Source organism: Hylobates moloch, unplaced genomic scaffold, assembly GCF_009828535.3.
Source record: "Hylobates moloch isolate HMO894 unplaced genomic scaffold, HMol_V3 SCAFFOLD_12, whole genome shotgun sequence".
NCBI lineage: Eukaryota > Metazoa > Chordata > Mammalia > Primates > Hylobatidae > Hylobates > Hylobates moloch.
The window spans coordinates 46,891,259-46,907,682 of NW_026652287.1; the positions used below are offsets into that span (position 1 = coordinate 46,891,259).

Below are 16,424 nucleotides of genomic sequence, written 5' to 3' on the forward strand. Positions count from 1 at the left end.
GGCTGGAGTGCAGTGGTGCGATCTCGGCTCACTGCAACCTCTGCCTCCTGGGTTCAAATGATTTTTCTGCCTCAGCCTCCCAAGCAGCCGGGACTACAGGTGCGCGCTACCACGCCCAGCTAATTTTTTGTATTTTTAGTAGAGACTGTTGGCCAGGCTGGTCTCGAACTCCTGACCTCAAGTGATCCGCCCGACTCGGCTTCCCAAAATGCTGGGATTCCAGGCGTAAGCCACAGCGCGCGTCCTGCATGTTACTTTTGAATGAAACCGAGCAGAAAATGGCCCAGAAAAAGCCGTGCATCCATTAAGGGGCACACGATCCCCCACAACCTCCCCCTCAACCTTGGAGAAGGAGATCATTTAACAAATTCTTTCGTTTGAACACTTGATGTTACCTTGCCACTGGGGATACACCTCTAACTCTAGACAGCAGGTTGCTAAACACAGGGCCTGGTATCCACTAGGCGTCCCATAAATGCTGCCACTTTTGTGGTTCCGAGGAGACGGCTCACTCCGTCCGGGCTTGGCACGAGACATGGAGTGGGTTCGGCCACGTGGACTGTGCGTCCTGGGAACTTGTGGAGTCGGGTTGGATGCGCATGCGCATGTCCCTTTTTCCGGGGGAGGCTCCGCCCACGGTCCCGCCTCCCTCAAGTGCGCGCGGACCCCCAGCTCCCCATGAGTTGAGCTGGGCTTGGCTGCTGTACCATGACCCTGGAGGCGATCCGCTACTCGCGGGGCTCCCTGCAGATCCTAGACCAGCTGCTACTGCCCCAGCAGAGCCGCTACGAGGTTGTGGGCTCGGTGCGCCAGGCCTGGGAGGCCATCCGCGCCATGAAGGTGCAGCGGGGCGGCGGGGCGGCCAGGCTGGAGGTGGGAGTGCGCCCGCGCCTGCAGCTTCCGACGCCCGAATCCCTGCCCCGCAGGTGCGGGGCGCCCCGGCCATAGCCCTGGTGGGCTGTCTCAGCCTCGCCGTGGAGCTGCAGGCGGGCGCCGGGGGACCCGGACTCGCTGCGCTCGTGGCCTTCGTGCGCGACAAGCTGAGCTTTCTCGTCACCGCCCGGCCCACCGCTGTCAACATGGCCCGCGCCGCCCGCGACCTGGCTGATGCTGCAGCCCAGGAGGCCGAACGGGAGGGCGCTACGGAGGAGGCGGTCCGGGAGAGGTACGGGGATCTGGTACCAGACGCTGCGCTGAGCAGGAATTATATTGACTCTTTTTAAGTACAGTGACCCACTATACAGATGGGGAAACTGAGGCACGGCGACATTAAGTCCCTTGTCCAGGGCCCCAAAGATGGGGCCCGGAGTCTAGCCTGGGCAGCCTGGCCCCGAAACCCAACTCCTTAATCGTGCCTCCCCTGAATACACGCAGCCCCTTATCCGCCCTTGGAGGCCCTTTTTGGTGTCACCTTGTTCTCTTGGTTTCTGCTTTTGAGGAACTTTTCTTCCTGTCCTGGTCCCCTTCCTGCCATCTTTTTTCCCCCCACTTCCCTTCTGCTCCACCCCCTCCCCGCAATGTCACTACCCCACCAAGCTCGATCCTGCCTTAGAGCCTTTGCACGTGTCATTGGTGCGGGCCAGGTATCCATAGCGCCCTCCTGCACCATCCTATATGATCCAGCTCACCCGCTGCTCTCTGTTACTGATTCTGCCGTCTTTTCCTTCATTTTATTATCTCTTCATCAGCTGGCTTACTCACCCCAGTGTCAACTCCATAGGGGCAGAGATTGTCTTGTTTACTACTGGGTCACACCGGAACTGCTGGATAAACATGTCTTTGCATGAATGAATGGAGTGACACTTCGGTGGCCGTGGCAGAAGGGTCCAGGCCCCACAGCAGTGAGAGGCTTTGAGCAGGAGGGCTTCAGGACAGCAGCGTTGGGCAGAGAGGAGGCGTTGGCCTGGGCCCTGGGGCCTGGTGGCTGGTGCTGAAAACTCCTTGTCGCCCCAGAGTGATCCGCTGCGCTGAGGACATGCTGGAGAAAGACCTCAGAGACAACCGAAGCATTGGGGACCTAGGAGCCCGCCACCTCCTGGAGCGGGTGGCCCCGAGCGGTGGCAAGGTGACTGTGCTGACCCACTGTAACACCGGTGCTCTGGCCACCGCTGGCTACGGTACAGCCCTAGGTGAGAGGGCCTCCTCAGGGGGTAGGGGAGGGCCTTCTAGGACCTTTTTTGGATACAAGAGAAAGAACCCCAAACCCAAACCACTTTATCCACACACAAAAAAATGTGAAGGTGTTAGTTCTAGTACGGAAACACTTATACGGTTGGCTTCAGGTATGGCTGGATTAAGGGGCTCAACCAGTAGCATCAGGACCTATCTATCTCTGTTCTTCAGCTCTGCCCTCCTTCATCTTCAGGTTCCATGGGCTGGCAGGGGGCTGTTAGGGTTCAAATCACGAGGAAAAGAGCCTCCTGTACTAGAAAAGTCTCCATGTGTCTCAGGGGGTCCACTAGGGCACCTGCCCATGCCAGAGCAGTCATTCGATGGGCCCCGCCTGAGCCATATGCCTAGAGCCAGGGCAGGACGTGGACTCCAAGAGGAACTGGGGAGAAGGGAGTGAGCAGAGAAAGATCAGGTAGCTGTGACCAGGAGACAGGGGGAGTGGGCCGTAGGGGGCCAAGGCAGCAGATTCCACTTGACCCTAAATTCCCCAGGAAATTTCCCTACCTGCCTGAGTCCCACCTTCATCCCTGGAAGTGAGGCCTTGATGGAAAGACCTCTGCCTTTGATTCATTCACTCACCCAGCATTTAGTAAGCACCTGCTGTGGCTCAGACACTGCCATTTGCTGGGGACGCAGCAGTGAACAAAACAGACAAAATCTCTACTCTCAGGGGTCCCAGGGAAGCAGAAGGAACAGTCAACAGGCAAAGTAAATAACAGTCGTCCTTCAATATCCGTGGGGGACTGGTGCCAGGACCTCCCAAAGATACCAAAATCCATGGATGCTTGAGTCTGTGATATAAAATGCCATCATATTTGCATAACCTATGCACATCCACATATATATATACATATATATATATATATATTTTTTTTTTTTTTTTTTTGAGACAGTCTTGCTCTGTTGCCCAGGCTGGTGCAGTGGCATGATCTCAGCTCACTACAGCCTCCGCTTCCCGGGTTCAAGAGATTCTCATGCCTCAGCCTCCTGAGTGTCTGGGATTATAGGCGTGAGTCAGTACGCCCAGCTAATTTTTACATCTTTAGTAGGGACGGGGTTTCACCATGTTAGCCAGGCTGGTCTCGAACTCCTGACCTTAGGTGATCCGCCAGCCTCGGCCTCCCAAAGTGCTGGGATTACAGACGTGAGCCACCATGCCCAGCCCACCCTTATATTTTAAATCATCTCTAGATTGCATATCATAGCTAGTACCACGTAAATACTATGTAAATTGTTGTTATTGGCTAGGTGTAGTGGTGGTGCAGGCCTGTAATTGGGAGGCTGGGGTGGGAGGATTGCTTGAACTCAGAAGTTCTAGACCAGCCCTTGCAACATAGCAAGACCCTGTCTCTATTTTTAAGCCTGTAATGCCAGCACATTGGGAGGCCAAGGCGGGCAGATCACTTGAGCTCAGGGGTTCGAAACCAGCCTGGGCATGATGGCAAAACCCCATCTCTACAAAAAATACTAAAATTAGCTGAGTGCAGTGGTATGAACCTGTGGTCCCAGCTATTCGGGAGGGGGCTGAGATGGGAGGATTGCTTTTTATTTATTTATTTATTTTGGAGACAAAGTCTTGCTCTGTCACCCAGGCTGGAGTGCCATGGCACAACCTTGGCTCACTGCAACCTCTGCCTCCTGGGTTCCAACGATTCTTTTCAAGTATTTTCTTTCTTTTCTTTTTTTTTTTTTTTTTTTGAGACAGAGTCTTGCACTGTTGCCCAGGCTGGAGTGCAGTGGCGCAATCTCGGCTCACTGCAAGCTCCTCCTCCCAGGTTCACACCATTCTCCTGCCTCAGCCTCTTGAGTAGCTGGGACTACAGGCACCCGCCACCACGCCTGGCTAATTTTTTGAACTTTTAGTAGAAATGGGGTTTCACCGTGTTAGCCAGGATGGTCTCGATCTCCTGACCTGGTGATCTGCCCGCCTGGGCCTCCCAAAGTGCTGGGATTACAGGCATGAGCCACCACACCCGGCCCAAATATTTTCAATCCACATGGTTGAGTCCATGGATGGAGAACCCATAGAAAAGGGGGGCTGCCTGTACACATGAGGTGTTAGAAGGTGATAAATGCTAAGGACAGAGAGCAGGAAACTGGAAGTGTGGGGATTGCTATGCAAAACTGATATATCAGGGAAGGCTTCACCGAGAAGGTGTCCTTTAAACAGACATGAAACGGAGCTATGCGAGCATTGGGAAGAGCATACCAGGCAGAGGGAACTGCCACTGCGAGGGCCCCTGGGTGGGACTGTGCTCGGTAAACCTTTGGCAATCCACACCCAGACTAGGAGCCTGCACCCCTGACCAATGGACCACCCTGTCTGTTTGCCCCTCCCCTGGGCCTTCTGGTGCGTGGGGCCCCGGCAGGTGTGATCCGCTCACTGCACAGCCTGGGCCGCCTGAAGCACGCCTTCTGCACGGAGACCCGGCCCTACAACCAGGGAGCCCGGCTGACGGCCTTTGAGCTGGTCTATGAGCAGATCCCTGCCACCCTTATCACCGACAGCATGGTGGCTGCTGCCATGGCCCATAGGGGCGTGTCAGGTAAGCAGACGGTAAGCCCTGGGGGGTAAGCCCTGGGGGCGGGGCTCTGGAGCATGGGTCCAGGTAATGACCCCCAACTTCTCACACGCCCCCCTCCCCAGCTGTGGTCGTGGGAGCTGACCGCGTGGTTGCCAATGGCGACACAGCCAACAAGGTGGGCACCTACCAGCTGGCCATTGTCGCCAAGCACCACGGCATTCCCTTCTATGTGGCTGCCCCCAGCTCTTCATGTGACCTCCGTCTGGAGACCGGCAAGGAGATCATTATTGAAGAGCGACCAGGCCAGGAGCTGACCGATGTTAATGGGGTTCGGATTGCGGCACCCGGTAAGCTGCCCCCTCAGAAAGGGGACACCCCAGCTCCTGGGCACTTCATGGAGGCAGGTGATATGTAGGGCCTTGTCATCCTTCTGGAACATACACAGCTCCTACAAGCCACTTTTTCTTCTTTCTTTTTTTTGAGATGGAGTCCTGCTCTGTCCCTCAGGCTGGAGTGCAGTAGCGTGATCTCGGCTCACTGCAACCTCCACTTCCCAGGCTCAAGCAATTCGCCTGCCTCAGCCTCCCGAGTAGCTGGGCACCACCGTACCTGGCTAATTTTTGTATTTTTAGTAGAGACGGGGTTTCAACATGTTGACCAGGCTATTTATAAACTACTGACCTCAAGCAATCAGCCTGCCTCTGCCTCCCAAAGCTCTAGGATTACAGGTGTGAGCCACCGCGCGCCTGGCCCAGGTCGCTTCTTCTAACAGGTGCATCCTGGAGGTCAGATCCAACGTCGCAATTTACAACTAACCCGTTATATGAATGATCTTGAGCAACTGTCTTGCTATTCTCCACTTAGGTTTTCTTAAGAGGAAATAAGAATATCTGACTGGGCATGTGTTTGTAAAGAAAAACCAAGAAAGCCAGGCAAGGTGGCTCACACCTGTAATCCCAGCACTTTGGGAGGCCAGGATGGGCAGATCACAAGGTCAGCAGTTCGAGACCAGCCTGGTCAACATAGTGAAACCCCACCTCTACTAAAAATATAAAAATTAGCCAGGCATGGTGGCACCTGCCTGTAGTCCCAGCTACTCAGGAGGCTGAGGCAGGAGAATCACTTGAACCTAAGAGGCGGAGGTTGTGGTGAGCTGAGATTGCACCATTGCACTCCAGCCTGGGCAACAGAGTGAGATTCTGTCTCAAAAAGAAAAAGAAAAGAAAAAGCAAGATATTTCTAAACTTATTTTTATTTTTATTTGTTTATTTTCATACAGATAAGGTCTCACTATGTTCCCCAGGCTGGTCTCAAACTCCTGGCTTCAAGCGATCCTCCTGCCCCAGCCTCCCAAAGCACTGAGATTACAGGTGTGAGCTACCATGCCTTGCTGCAAGACTTTGCTTAGCTACCTATACTTCCTGGCTGTGCAACCGTTACCAAGTTCCCTAAATTCTCTAATTCCCTAAGATCCTCACTGGTCCTATCTGTAAAATTGGCTATGGCTAGAACCTGCTGCATAAACCCAAGGGCCATCAGTGAATTAACCCACAGGACGTTTAGATCAATGACTGGCCCTTTAAATATCAGTTCATGCACTCAGATGCAGTGGCTCATGCCTATAATCCCAACACTTTGGGAGGCGGAGGTAGGCGGATCACTTAAGGTCAGGCGTTCCAGACCAGCCTAGCCAACAGAACAAAACCAGGTCTCTACTAAAAAAATACAAAAATTAGCCGGGCGTGGTGGCACGTGCCTGTAGTCCCATCTACTTGGGAGGCTGAGGCATGAGAATTGCTTGAACCCAGGACGCAGAGGTTGCAGTAAGTTGAGACTGCACCACTGCACTCCAGTCTGGGCAACAGAGCGAAACTCCACCTCAAAAAAAAAAAAAAAAGACCAGGTGCCTTGGCTCACACCTGTAATCCCAGCACTTTGGGAGGCCAAGGCAGGCAGATCACCTGAGGTTGGGAGTTCAAGACCAGCCTGACCAACATGGAGAAACCCCGTCTCTACTAAAAATACAAAATTAGCCAGGCATGGTGGCGCGTGCCTGTAATCCCAGCTACTCGGGAGGCTGAGGCAGGAGAATTGCTTGAACCCAGTAGGCAGAGGTTGCAATGAGCCAAGATAGCGCCACAGCACTCCAGCCTGGGCAACAAGAGTGAAACTCCATCTCAAAAAAAAAAAAAAATAGTTCATGAAATACTAGCATGAACCAATATTAGCATTATGGGGCCAGGTACAGTGGCTTACTCCTGAAATCCCAGCATTTTGGGAGGCTGAGGCGGGCGGATCACCTGAGGTCAGGGGTTCGAGACCAGCCTGGCCAATGTGGTGAAACCCTGTCTCTACTAAAAATACAAAAAAAAATTAGCCGGGCGAGGTGGCAGGCGCCTGTAATCCCAACTACTCAGGAGGCTGAGGCAGGAGAATCGCTTGAACCTGGGAGGCACAGGTTGCAGTGAGTTGAGATCGTGTCACTGCACTCCAGCCTAGGTGACAAAAGCAAAACTCCATCTCAAGAAAACAAAAAACAAAAAAACAGCCAGGCATGGTGGTGCACATCTGTGGTCCCAGCTGCTCAGGAGGCTGCGGCAGGAGAATCGCTTGAACCCAGGAGGCAGAGGTTACACTGAGCCGAGATCGCACCACTGTACTACAGCCTGGATGACAGAATGAGACTCTGTGTCAAAAAAATAATAATAATTAAAAATAAAACTAAAAAAATAAGCGGGATAGGCCAGGTGCAGCAGTTCACGCCTGTAATCCCAGCACTTTGGGAGGCCAAGGCAGGCAGATCACCTGAGGTCGGGAGTTTGAGACCAGCCTGACCAACATGGAAAAACCTCATCTCTACTAAAAATACTGGCCCGGCATGGTGGTGCATGCCTGTAATCCCAACTACTCAGGAGGCTGAGGCAGGAGAATCGCTGGAAACCCGGGAGGTGGAGGTTGCGGTGAGCCGAGATCACGCCATTGCACTCCAGCCTGGGCAACAAGAGCAAAACTACATCTCACAAAAAATAAAAAAATAAGTGGCATAGATGTGTATAGGACTTTGAATTCTTCTTGGGGAGTGACAGTCTAGGAGCGGTGGCGAGTCTAAACTTACTATTGAGTACAGTGTCCGTGCCTGCATGTACTTTTGGGGTGAGAATCCTCAGGTTCTCAAGGACTCCCCAATTCCAAGAACCACTGTGGTAGAAACAGATGACCACAACTTGAGAACTTTCATAGAAGCAAATTCTTGCCTCCTTGCCTCCCCTCTCTCGCCTGCAGGGATTGGAGTTTGGAATCCTGCCTTCGATGTCACCCCCCACGACCTCATCACTGGCGGCATCATCACAGAACTGGGGGTCTTTGCCCCTGAGGAGCTCCGGGCAGCCCTAACCACCACCTCTTCCAGGGATGGAACCCTAGATGGATGCCAGATGTAACCAACTCAGCTCTCCCTAGCCTGCCTCTCTAGGTTTTTTAATACATTTCTTGAATGGCTACCCAAAAGCTGACCTTCCTGCCCCTGACCACACTTGTTCCTAGTGCAGGGAGCTGAGACAGGGCCTTCCATCTAGAGCCCAGCATCTAGAGCCAGGCTGCCCAGATTCAAATCCTGACTCCGCCACTTTTTCCACTGTATGATCTTGGGCAAGTCACTTCGCCTCTCTGTGCCTTGGTTTCCTCATTTATAAAATGTGGGTAACAGGCCGGGCGCGATGGCTCACACCTGTAATCCCAGCACTTTGGGAGGCCGAGGCAGGTGGATCACGAGGTCAGGAGATTGAGACCATCCTGGCTAACACAATGAAACCCTGTCTCTACTAAAAATACAAAAAATTAGCCGGTCATGCTGGCGGGCCGCCTGTAGTCCCAGCTGCTTGGGAGGCTGAGGCAGGAGAATGGCGTGAACCTGGGAGGTGGAGCTTGCAGTGAGCCAAGATTGCGCCACTGTATTCCAGCCTGGGCAACAGAGCGAGACTCTGTCTCAAAAAAAAATTAATTAATTAAAAAAATAAAAAATAAATGTGGATAACACTAGTACCTGCCTCTTAAGATCAGGGCTGGAGCTAGGGTGACACCTCCAGGGCAGAATTTTAAGAGGACACCAAAAAAGCTCAGCAACCAAGATAAAAAATATTTTAAAGCAATATTTTGTTTTGGGTTTTTTTTTTTTTTTTTTTGAGACAGAGTATCACTCTGTCGCCCAGGCTGGAATGTAGTGGTGTGATCTCAGCTTATTGCAACCTGTGCCTCCCCGGTTCAAGCGATTCTCTTGCCTCAGCCTCCTGAGTAGCTGGGATTACAGGCATGCGCCACCACGCCCAGCTAATTTTTCTATTTTTAGTAAAGACATGATTTCACCATGTTGGCCAGGCTGGTCTCGAACTCCTGACCTCAAATGATCCCCCTGCCTCAGCCTCCCAAAGTGCTGGGACTACAGGCATGAGCCGCTGCACCTGACCTTACAGCAGTATTTTTTAAAAATCAAAATTAATGCAAAAATCCATGATGAGGCCAGGCTTGGTGGCTCATGCCTGTAATTCCAGCACTTTGGGAGACCAAGATGGGAGGATCCCTTGAGCCCAGGTGTTTGAGACCAGTTTGGATAACATAGGAAGAGCTTGTCTCTACAAACAAAAATTTAAAAACAATGAGCCGGGCATGGGGCTCACACCTCTAGCCCCAGCTACTGAGGCTGAGGTGGGAGGATGGCTTGAGCCCAGGAGTTCAAGGATGCAGTGTGCTTTGATTGCACTACTGCACTTCACCCTAAGCAACAGAGTGAGACCCCATCTCTTAAAAAAAAAAAAAAAAAAAAAAAATCCATGATGAACAAAACAAAAAATATTTTTTTGAGACGGTCTTGCTCTGTTGCCCAGGCTGGAGTACAGAGGTGCCATCTTGGCTCACTGCAACCTCCGCCTCCTGGGTTCAAGCGACTCTCCTGCTTCAGCCTCCCGAGTAGCTGGGATTACAGGAGCCCGGCACTATGCCTGGCTAATTTTTGTTTTTTTTTTTTTTTTTGAGACGGAGTCTCGCTCTGTCGCCCAGGCTGGAGTGCAGTGGCGCAATCTCGGCTCACTGCAAGCTCCGCCTCCCGGGTTCACGCCATTCTCCTGCCTCAGCCTCTCCGAGTAGCTGGGACTACAGGCGCCCGCCACCACGCCCGGCTAATTTTTTGTATTTTTTAGTAGAGACGGGGTTTCACCGTGGTCTCGATCTCCTGACCTCGTGATCCGCCCGCCTCGGCCTCCCAAAGTGCTGGGATTACAAGCGTGAGCCACCGCGCCCGGCCAATTTTTGTATTTTTATAGAGACACCATGTTAGTCATGGCTGGTCTCGAACTCCTGACCTCGGGTGATCCGCGCGCCGCGGCCTCCCAAAGTGCTGGGATTACAAGCATGAGCCACCGTGCCCGGCCTAAATAAAATTTTGAAGAGGCTAGAGCCCCGCACTTGTGCCTTGAGCTTACCTCAACACCCTGGTTCCACTAAAACTTTATTGACAAAATTATGCTGCCGGTCTGTAGGATGTAGTTTAACAATTTGATTATTTTGGATATTGTTTACGGTTACCAAGTTTTTGGACCTTAAATTCTGTACCAGAGGTGAGTGCCGCACCCTAACCTTGTCTGAGTTTTTATGTGTAAAGATCATAAAACGTTGTAAGTTTTCTAAAACACATAAGCTCTCAATAAACGTTAGCTTATCATTGTCACCTTTTTGTTCGTAATGTTTGAAAACTCCAGCTGTGATCCACTACCCTTGTGGAATGCTGTCTCTTTAATTCTGTGCCACGTTGTATCCCGTGAGTTCTTGCGTTTTTCCGCCCCGCTGTATCCCATGGTTCCCTGTGCCTTCCGGCTACGACTGCTTACAGCGCCGCCTCTTCCTCTGCGTGCCGGACCATGGCGCAGGGGCAGCGCAAGTTCCAGGCGCACAAACCCACAAAGAGCAAGACGGCAGCGGCGGCCTCTGAAAAGAATCGGGGCCCGAGAAAAGGCGGTAAGGAGCGGCCCGGGGACTTGGGGGCGAGGTGGACCCCCGGCTTCCCGGCCTCACGTGAGCACGTCTTTCCCCAGGTCGTGTTATCGCTCCGAAGAAGGCGCGCGTCGTGCAGCAGCAAAAGCTCAAAAAGGTGTGCGGGGACGAGAGATGGAGCCCGGAGGACGGCGTGAGGCGAGGGGTGGAGCCCGGGGGTCGGTGAGGAGAGAGGGTGGATCCTGGAGACGAGCTAGGAGCTAGGGGATAGAGCCAGGGACCGCGTTAGGAGCGAAGGATGGAGCCCGGGGCGCAGAGAGAGGGGCAAGAGGTGGAAGCTGGCGAGGGAAGGAGCACAGGGATCGGCAAAGGGCAAGGGATGAAGCCTGGAGGACTCCCAGCTCTGTGAGCCTCCCTTTTTTCTTCCTTGTGCAAGGGGTGCAGGAACACCACTTACCACTTCAACAGGGCCTCGTAAAAGCAAGACCTGCGGCGCAAAAAGTGTTCCAATAACGTCAGCCTCTTGCTGTTACTGTTTTCTTAAATGGAACTCAGGAAGACAGCGAGGTGACATGGGAAGGGAATTGAAAGCCCAGCTTTGTAAACCTAGAACAGCAGAGGGCTCAAAGAAGCGTGAGGTGCGTTGGTTATCGTCATTTTTTTTGAGTCAGGGTCTCACTGTTGCCCAGGCTGGAGTGCAGTGGCCCCATTATAGCTCACTGCAGCCTCAACCTCCTGGACTTAGGCAATCTTTCCGTCTCAGCCTCCCGAGTAGGTAGAATTGCAGGTGCGCGCCAATACGCGGATAATTTTTTTTTTTTTTGTATTTTTGGTAGAGACAGGTTTCACTATGCTGCCTGGGCTGGTCTTGAACTCCTGGCCTCAAGCCATCCTCCCGCCTCTGCCTCCCAAAGTGCTGGGATTACAGGCGTGAGCCACCCTGTGGTTGTTTTTAAGTGCAACGTTTATATGTAGATGGGTAAGGTTGAGCTTGTAAAGAAGTTGGAAGGAGATTTAAAACTGGTTTTGGTGGGAGTCAAACCTGGGTTTGAATTGTACTCCACAGTAAACAGCCCTCTGATCTTGAGCAAATTGTTCCGTCTCCCCAGCATGTCGGTTTTCTCAGAACTGGGTACCCAGCGGCCCGCTTACTTCAATGGAGTGAGGAATCTCATGGTCACCTTGTACTCAGCACGTCCAAAACCAAGTTCCTGATCCTCCCTTCCCATTCTGCCCTCCTCCCCCTGTGATCACTTCCTTCCCAATGCCATAGGTCATCCTTGAATCCCTCCTTTCTCTCACATCCCGGTCTCATCCCATTTGTTTTGTTTTGTTTTTTTGAGATGGAGTCTCGCTCTGTTGCCCAGGCTGGAGTGCAGTGGCGTGATCTTGGCTTAGTGCAACCTCTGCCTCCTGGGTTCAAACGATTCTCTTCCTTCAGCCTCCGGAGTAACTGGGATTACAGGCGTGCACCACCACACCTGGCTAATTTTTGTATTTTTAGTAGAGATGGGGTTTCACCATGTTGGCCAGGCTGGTGTCGAACTCCTGACCTCATGATCTGCCTGCCTCGGCCTCCCAAAGTGCTGGGATTACAGGCATAAGCCACTGTGCTCGCCCCTATTTTGCCCTTAGAATCAATCCAGAATCCACCCGCCTCCCACCTCCTTGGCCCCTACCTGGTCCCACCCATATCATTTCCCACCGGGACCAGTGCAACCACCTTCTCCTTTGTCTCCTAGATCCCACCTGGTCCTCTCACAGAAGCCAGAGGGTGCCCATGAGCACCTGAGTTGGTTCCCTCCCTCCTTGGCTCAGAATCCTCCATGGCTTCCACCTCACCCAGGAAAAAGGCCCAGTCCTCACTCAGCCACAAGGCCCTGCAGAATCTGCCCTCATCTCCTTCCACCCTCTCGTCTGCTAACTCCCTCTAGCCTTACTGGCCCCTGACCCCTCCTTCCCGGAGCCCTTCCTGGGCTCCTTGTCCCACCTGAGAACTTTTGCACTGGCTGTCTCCTCTGCCTGGATTCCTCTCCCAATAATCCACACTGCTCCCTTCTTCCAACTCGCTTCAAAGAGGCCTGCCTTGATGGTGACCTGTACCCGTCCCTCCTCACTCGTGTTTCCTTTTTGCCATAGCAGCGCTTACCATCCTTTAACAGTGTAACATATTAACGCCACTGACGCTTATATTGTCCCGGTACACGCACTGAATTCCGGCTCCATGACCCCTGTGCCCAGGCACCTGGTTAGCTGTCCCAATGCTGGTGGTCATTGGAACTTCTTTCTTTTTTTTTTTTTTTTTTTTTTTTGAGATGGAGTTTCGTTCTTGTTGCCCAGGCTGGAGTGCAGTGGTGCGGTCTGGGCTCACTGCAACCTCTGCCTCCCGAGTTCAAGCAATTCTCCTGCCTCAGCCTCCTGAGTAGCTGGGATTACAGGCGTCCGCCACCACACCTGGCTACTTTTTGTGTTTTTAGTAGAGATTGGGTTTCACCATGTTGGCCAGCCTGGTCTAGAGCTTCCTGACCTCAGGTGATACGCCTGCCTTGGCCTCCCAGGGTGCTGGGATTACAACCACTGCACCCAGCCGGAACTTTTTTTTCTTTGAGACAGAGTCTCATGCTGTCCCCCAGGCTGCAGTGTAGTGGAATGATCATAGCTCACTGCAGCCTGGACCTCCTGGGCTCGACCACCCAAATAGCTGAGACGAGAGGCACACACCACCACACTGTGCTAATTTTTTATTTTAGTACAGATGCAGTCTCGCTATGTTGCCCAGGCTGGTCTTGAGTTCCTGGGCTCAAGTGATCTTCCTGCCTTAGCCTTGCAAAGTGCTGGGATTACAGGCTTGAGCCACCACACCCAGGCCATTGGAACTCAGAGCGGCAGGGCAGGGGCAGTCTGGGAAAGGCGACTGAGCCACCAGTTTGGGGTTCACACTGCTGGTTTTGCCCCACGCCTGTGCCTTATTTGCCAGCTCCCTTGCCAACTCCTCAGATCCTCAGCTTGCCGTCTGCAAAGCAGAGATGACCTGGGGCAGAGGAGGCTGCCCATCTAGAGGCTGGGACCAGAGGCTGTGGGCACACTGGATCCCTTGCGGTTTAGGGACCTGGGCAACCAGTGCCTCCAGTGCCTCCTGGCTGCAGCAGACTGTTTCCCATCCATAAGATGGGCATGAGCAGAGGTTTAGAAGCAAAGGTGCAGAGGTGAGGATTTGTGTGTGTGTGGAGGACCCGGAGAGTACAGGACTTAAACCCCAGCCACCAGACCCACACTCAAGTGCGGTTCTAGGGGATAGTTGCTGAACTAGCCCCCTGCGAGCTCTAGCTGGGAAGAGGGTGACTGGTCAGGCCCTCTCTCAGCCCCAGGTCACAATCTGACTGCCCTGTGTTTGTCCCTCAGAACCTAGAAGTCGGGATCCGGAAGAAGATCGAACATGATGTGGTGATGAAAGCCAGCAGCAGCTTGCCCAAAAACCTGGCACTGCTGAAGGCCCCGGCCAAGAAGAAAGGGGCAGCTGCTGCCACCTCCTCCAAGACACCTTCCTGAGGACGCTGGCCCCAGCGCAGGCCAACACCCCACCCCCTACCTCCATATGGGACCTTGCAAGTCATCCCACAGGCTGCACTGTCAGGAAGAGAGGACCCTGTCCCCCAGCACTGGGCTTCACCTAGAACTTCAGTGGGGGCCACGGGTGCTGAGAACCCAGCAATGACCAGGAAGATACAGTCACCAACTTCATCTGTCCCCGTGCCCCTTCCCAGGTCCTGCCTCCACAGGTTTAACCCAGAACAATAAACCTGGCGTTGTCATCCCTCTTGCAGTCCTGTGTTCGGGTGAGCAGGCCAGGTGAGCCCACAAGTCTCCATGAGTGACGTGGCCGGGCATGCCCCACCCCACCACCTTTAGCAGCCACGTGCCCAGGGACAGCTGGGCTTCTACACCTCTGGCCCTGAGCCTGAGAGCCGGGAAAGAGTCTTTTCTCCATCTAACCCTGGGTGACTCACTCCCTCCTCCTGGCCAGTCCTCAGCCCTGGGGACACAACCAGAGTCAAGTTGGACATCAGTAGGTCAGATGCCACCCCACAGGAGCAAGGCACTGATTAAACCAGAATACATTCAGAAACCACGTAGTACTACCTGGTTAAAGAGTGCCAACTGTAAGGGAGTCAGGACAGCCAGCGGTAGTGCTACCTATGAGCCAGGCCACACTGTTGCCCAGGCTGGAGTGCAGTGGTGCAATCATAGCTCACTGCAGCCTCCATCTCCCAGGCTCGAGCGATCCTCCCACCTCAGCCTCCCAAGTAGTTAGAACTACAGGCATGCACCACCACACCCAGCTGATTTATTGCTTTTTGTAGAGATGGGGTGTTGCTAAGTTGCCCAGGCTGGTCTCAACTTCATGGCCTCCAGCAATCCTCCTGCCTTGGCCTCCCAGCGTGCTGAGATTACAGGTGTGATCCACCACGCCCCACCAGTTCTAATGCGTTATAAATGTCATCTAGCAGGATGCCCTGTTTAGGTCCTGCATAACATTCCAGAGTGGAATTGATCCTGTAGTTGGCAGAGTCCCGATCCATGCTGTCAGCTGACCCTCTGCTACCTGTCACTGTCACAAGACCAGAATTCACTTCTGCCCATCCTGGAGTTCCTCCATCTCCAAATTGTTTGAGTCTGTTGTACCACACAGTGCCTATGGAATATTCTGGGATCTCTGGCCTGATAATCTTCCTTTTCTCCCTTCACTGGATCCAGGTCAAGGTCACAGCACAGGGAAAAGACGGGCTGTAGTCAGGGTGATACTGAACTGCTGTCTTTGGGGAGTGGTACCTGTGCATACAGTCAGCTTCTACCCTGAGACAGGGCGGGGTGACTGGTTCCCTAGTGGCTTAGCCTCTCCTGGTCACCTCACCTACCAAGGAGACAGAGGTGCTGGGTCACCAGCAGCTACCCCCAAACCCCATCTCAAATGTGTTTTCTGGGTTCCACATGGTAACAGTCAAGACTTTGCCAATTTTTTTTTTTTTTTTTTAAGACAGAGTCTTGCTCTGTAGTCCAGGCTGGAGTGCAGTGACATGATCTTGGCTCACTGCTACCTCTGCCTCCCAGGCTCCAGCGATCCTCACACCTCAGCCTCCCAAGTAGCTGGGATTATAGGCATGTGCCACCATGCCCAGCTAATTTTTGTATTTTTAGTAGACATGGGGTTTCACCATGTTGACCAGGCTGGTCTCAAACTCCTGACCTCAAATGATCCACCCACCCCAGCCTCCCAAAATGCTGGGATTACAGGCTGTATAGAGGGGAAAAACAGTTCAGTGGTTCTTCAGTAAGTTCATTGTAGAGTTAGCGTATGACCCAGCAATTCTGCTCCTAGGTATATTCCCAGAAGAATGGAAGACAGATGTTCACTCACAGATTTGCATGTAAATAGCAGCACTGCTCACAATAGCTAAAAGGTGGACACAGGCCAGGTGCAGTGGCTCACACCTGTAATCCCAGCACTTTGAGAGGCTGAGGCAGGCAGATCATCATGAGGTCAGGAGTTCAAGACCTGCCTGACCAACAGGGTGAAACCCCATCTCTATTAAAAATAGAAAAATTGGCTGGGCATGGTGGCTCACGCCTGTAATTCCAGCACTCTGGGAGGCCAAGGCAGGCAGATCACCTGAGGTTGGCAGTTCAAGACCAGCCTGACCAACATGGTGAAACCCCGTCTCTACTAAAAATACAAAATTAGCCGGG

General features: G+C 52.9%; 2 protein-coding genes across 3 annotated transcripts; both read left to right on the plus strand.

The window, feature by feature from the left end:
• Nucleotides 1–633: 633 nt before the first annotated feature.
• MRI1 (methylthioribose-1-phosphate isomerase 1) lies at nt 634–9,706 on the plus strand. 2 transcript variants are annotated; one of them, XM_032169907.2, is made up of 6 exons: nt 634–840; nt 927–1,165; nt 1,954–2,129; nt 4,542–4,718; nt 4,820–5,044; nt 7,980–9,706. In XM_032169907.2, exons 1-6 carry the CDS (start codon nt 709–711, stop codon nt 8,135–8,137), a joined length of 1,107 nt encoding a protein of 368 aa, XP_032025798.1. In that variant the 5' UTR covers nt 634–708; the 3' UTR covers nt 8,138–9,706. The 2 variants fall into 2 exon arrangements, with proteins under 2 accessions (XP_032025798.1, XP_032025799.1); XM_032169908.2 differs by lacking the exon at nt 1,954–2,129 and adding an exon at nt 4,343–4,431.
• A 246-nt stretch (nt 9,707–9,952) lies between these two features.
• CUNH19orf53 (chromosome unknown C19orf53 homolog) lies at nt 9,953–14,495 on the plus strand. The gene is made up of 3 exons (XM_032169909.2): nt 9,953–10,703; nt 10,781–10,836; nt 14,082–14,495. The coding sequence occupies exons 1-3, from the start codon at nt 10,607–10,609 to the stop codon at nt 14,226–14,228; spliced, it is 300 nt and encodes a 99-aa protein (XP_032025800.1). The 5' UTR covers nt 9,953–10,606; the 3' UTR covers nt 14,229–14,495.
• The last annotated feature ends 1,929 nt before the right edge of the window (nt 14,496–16,424 follow it).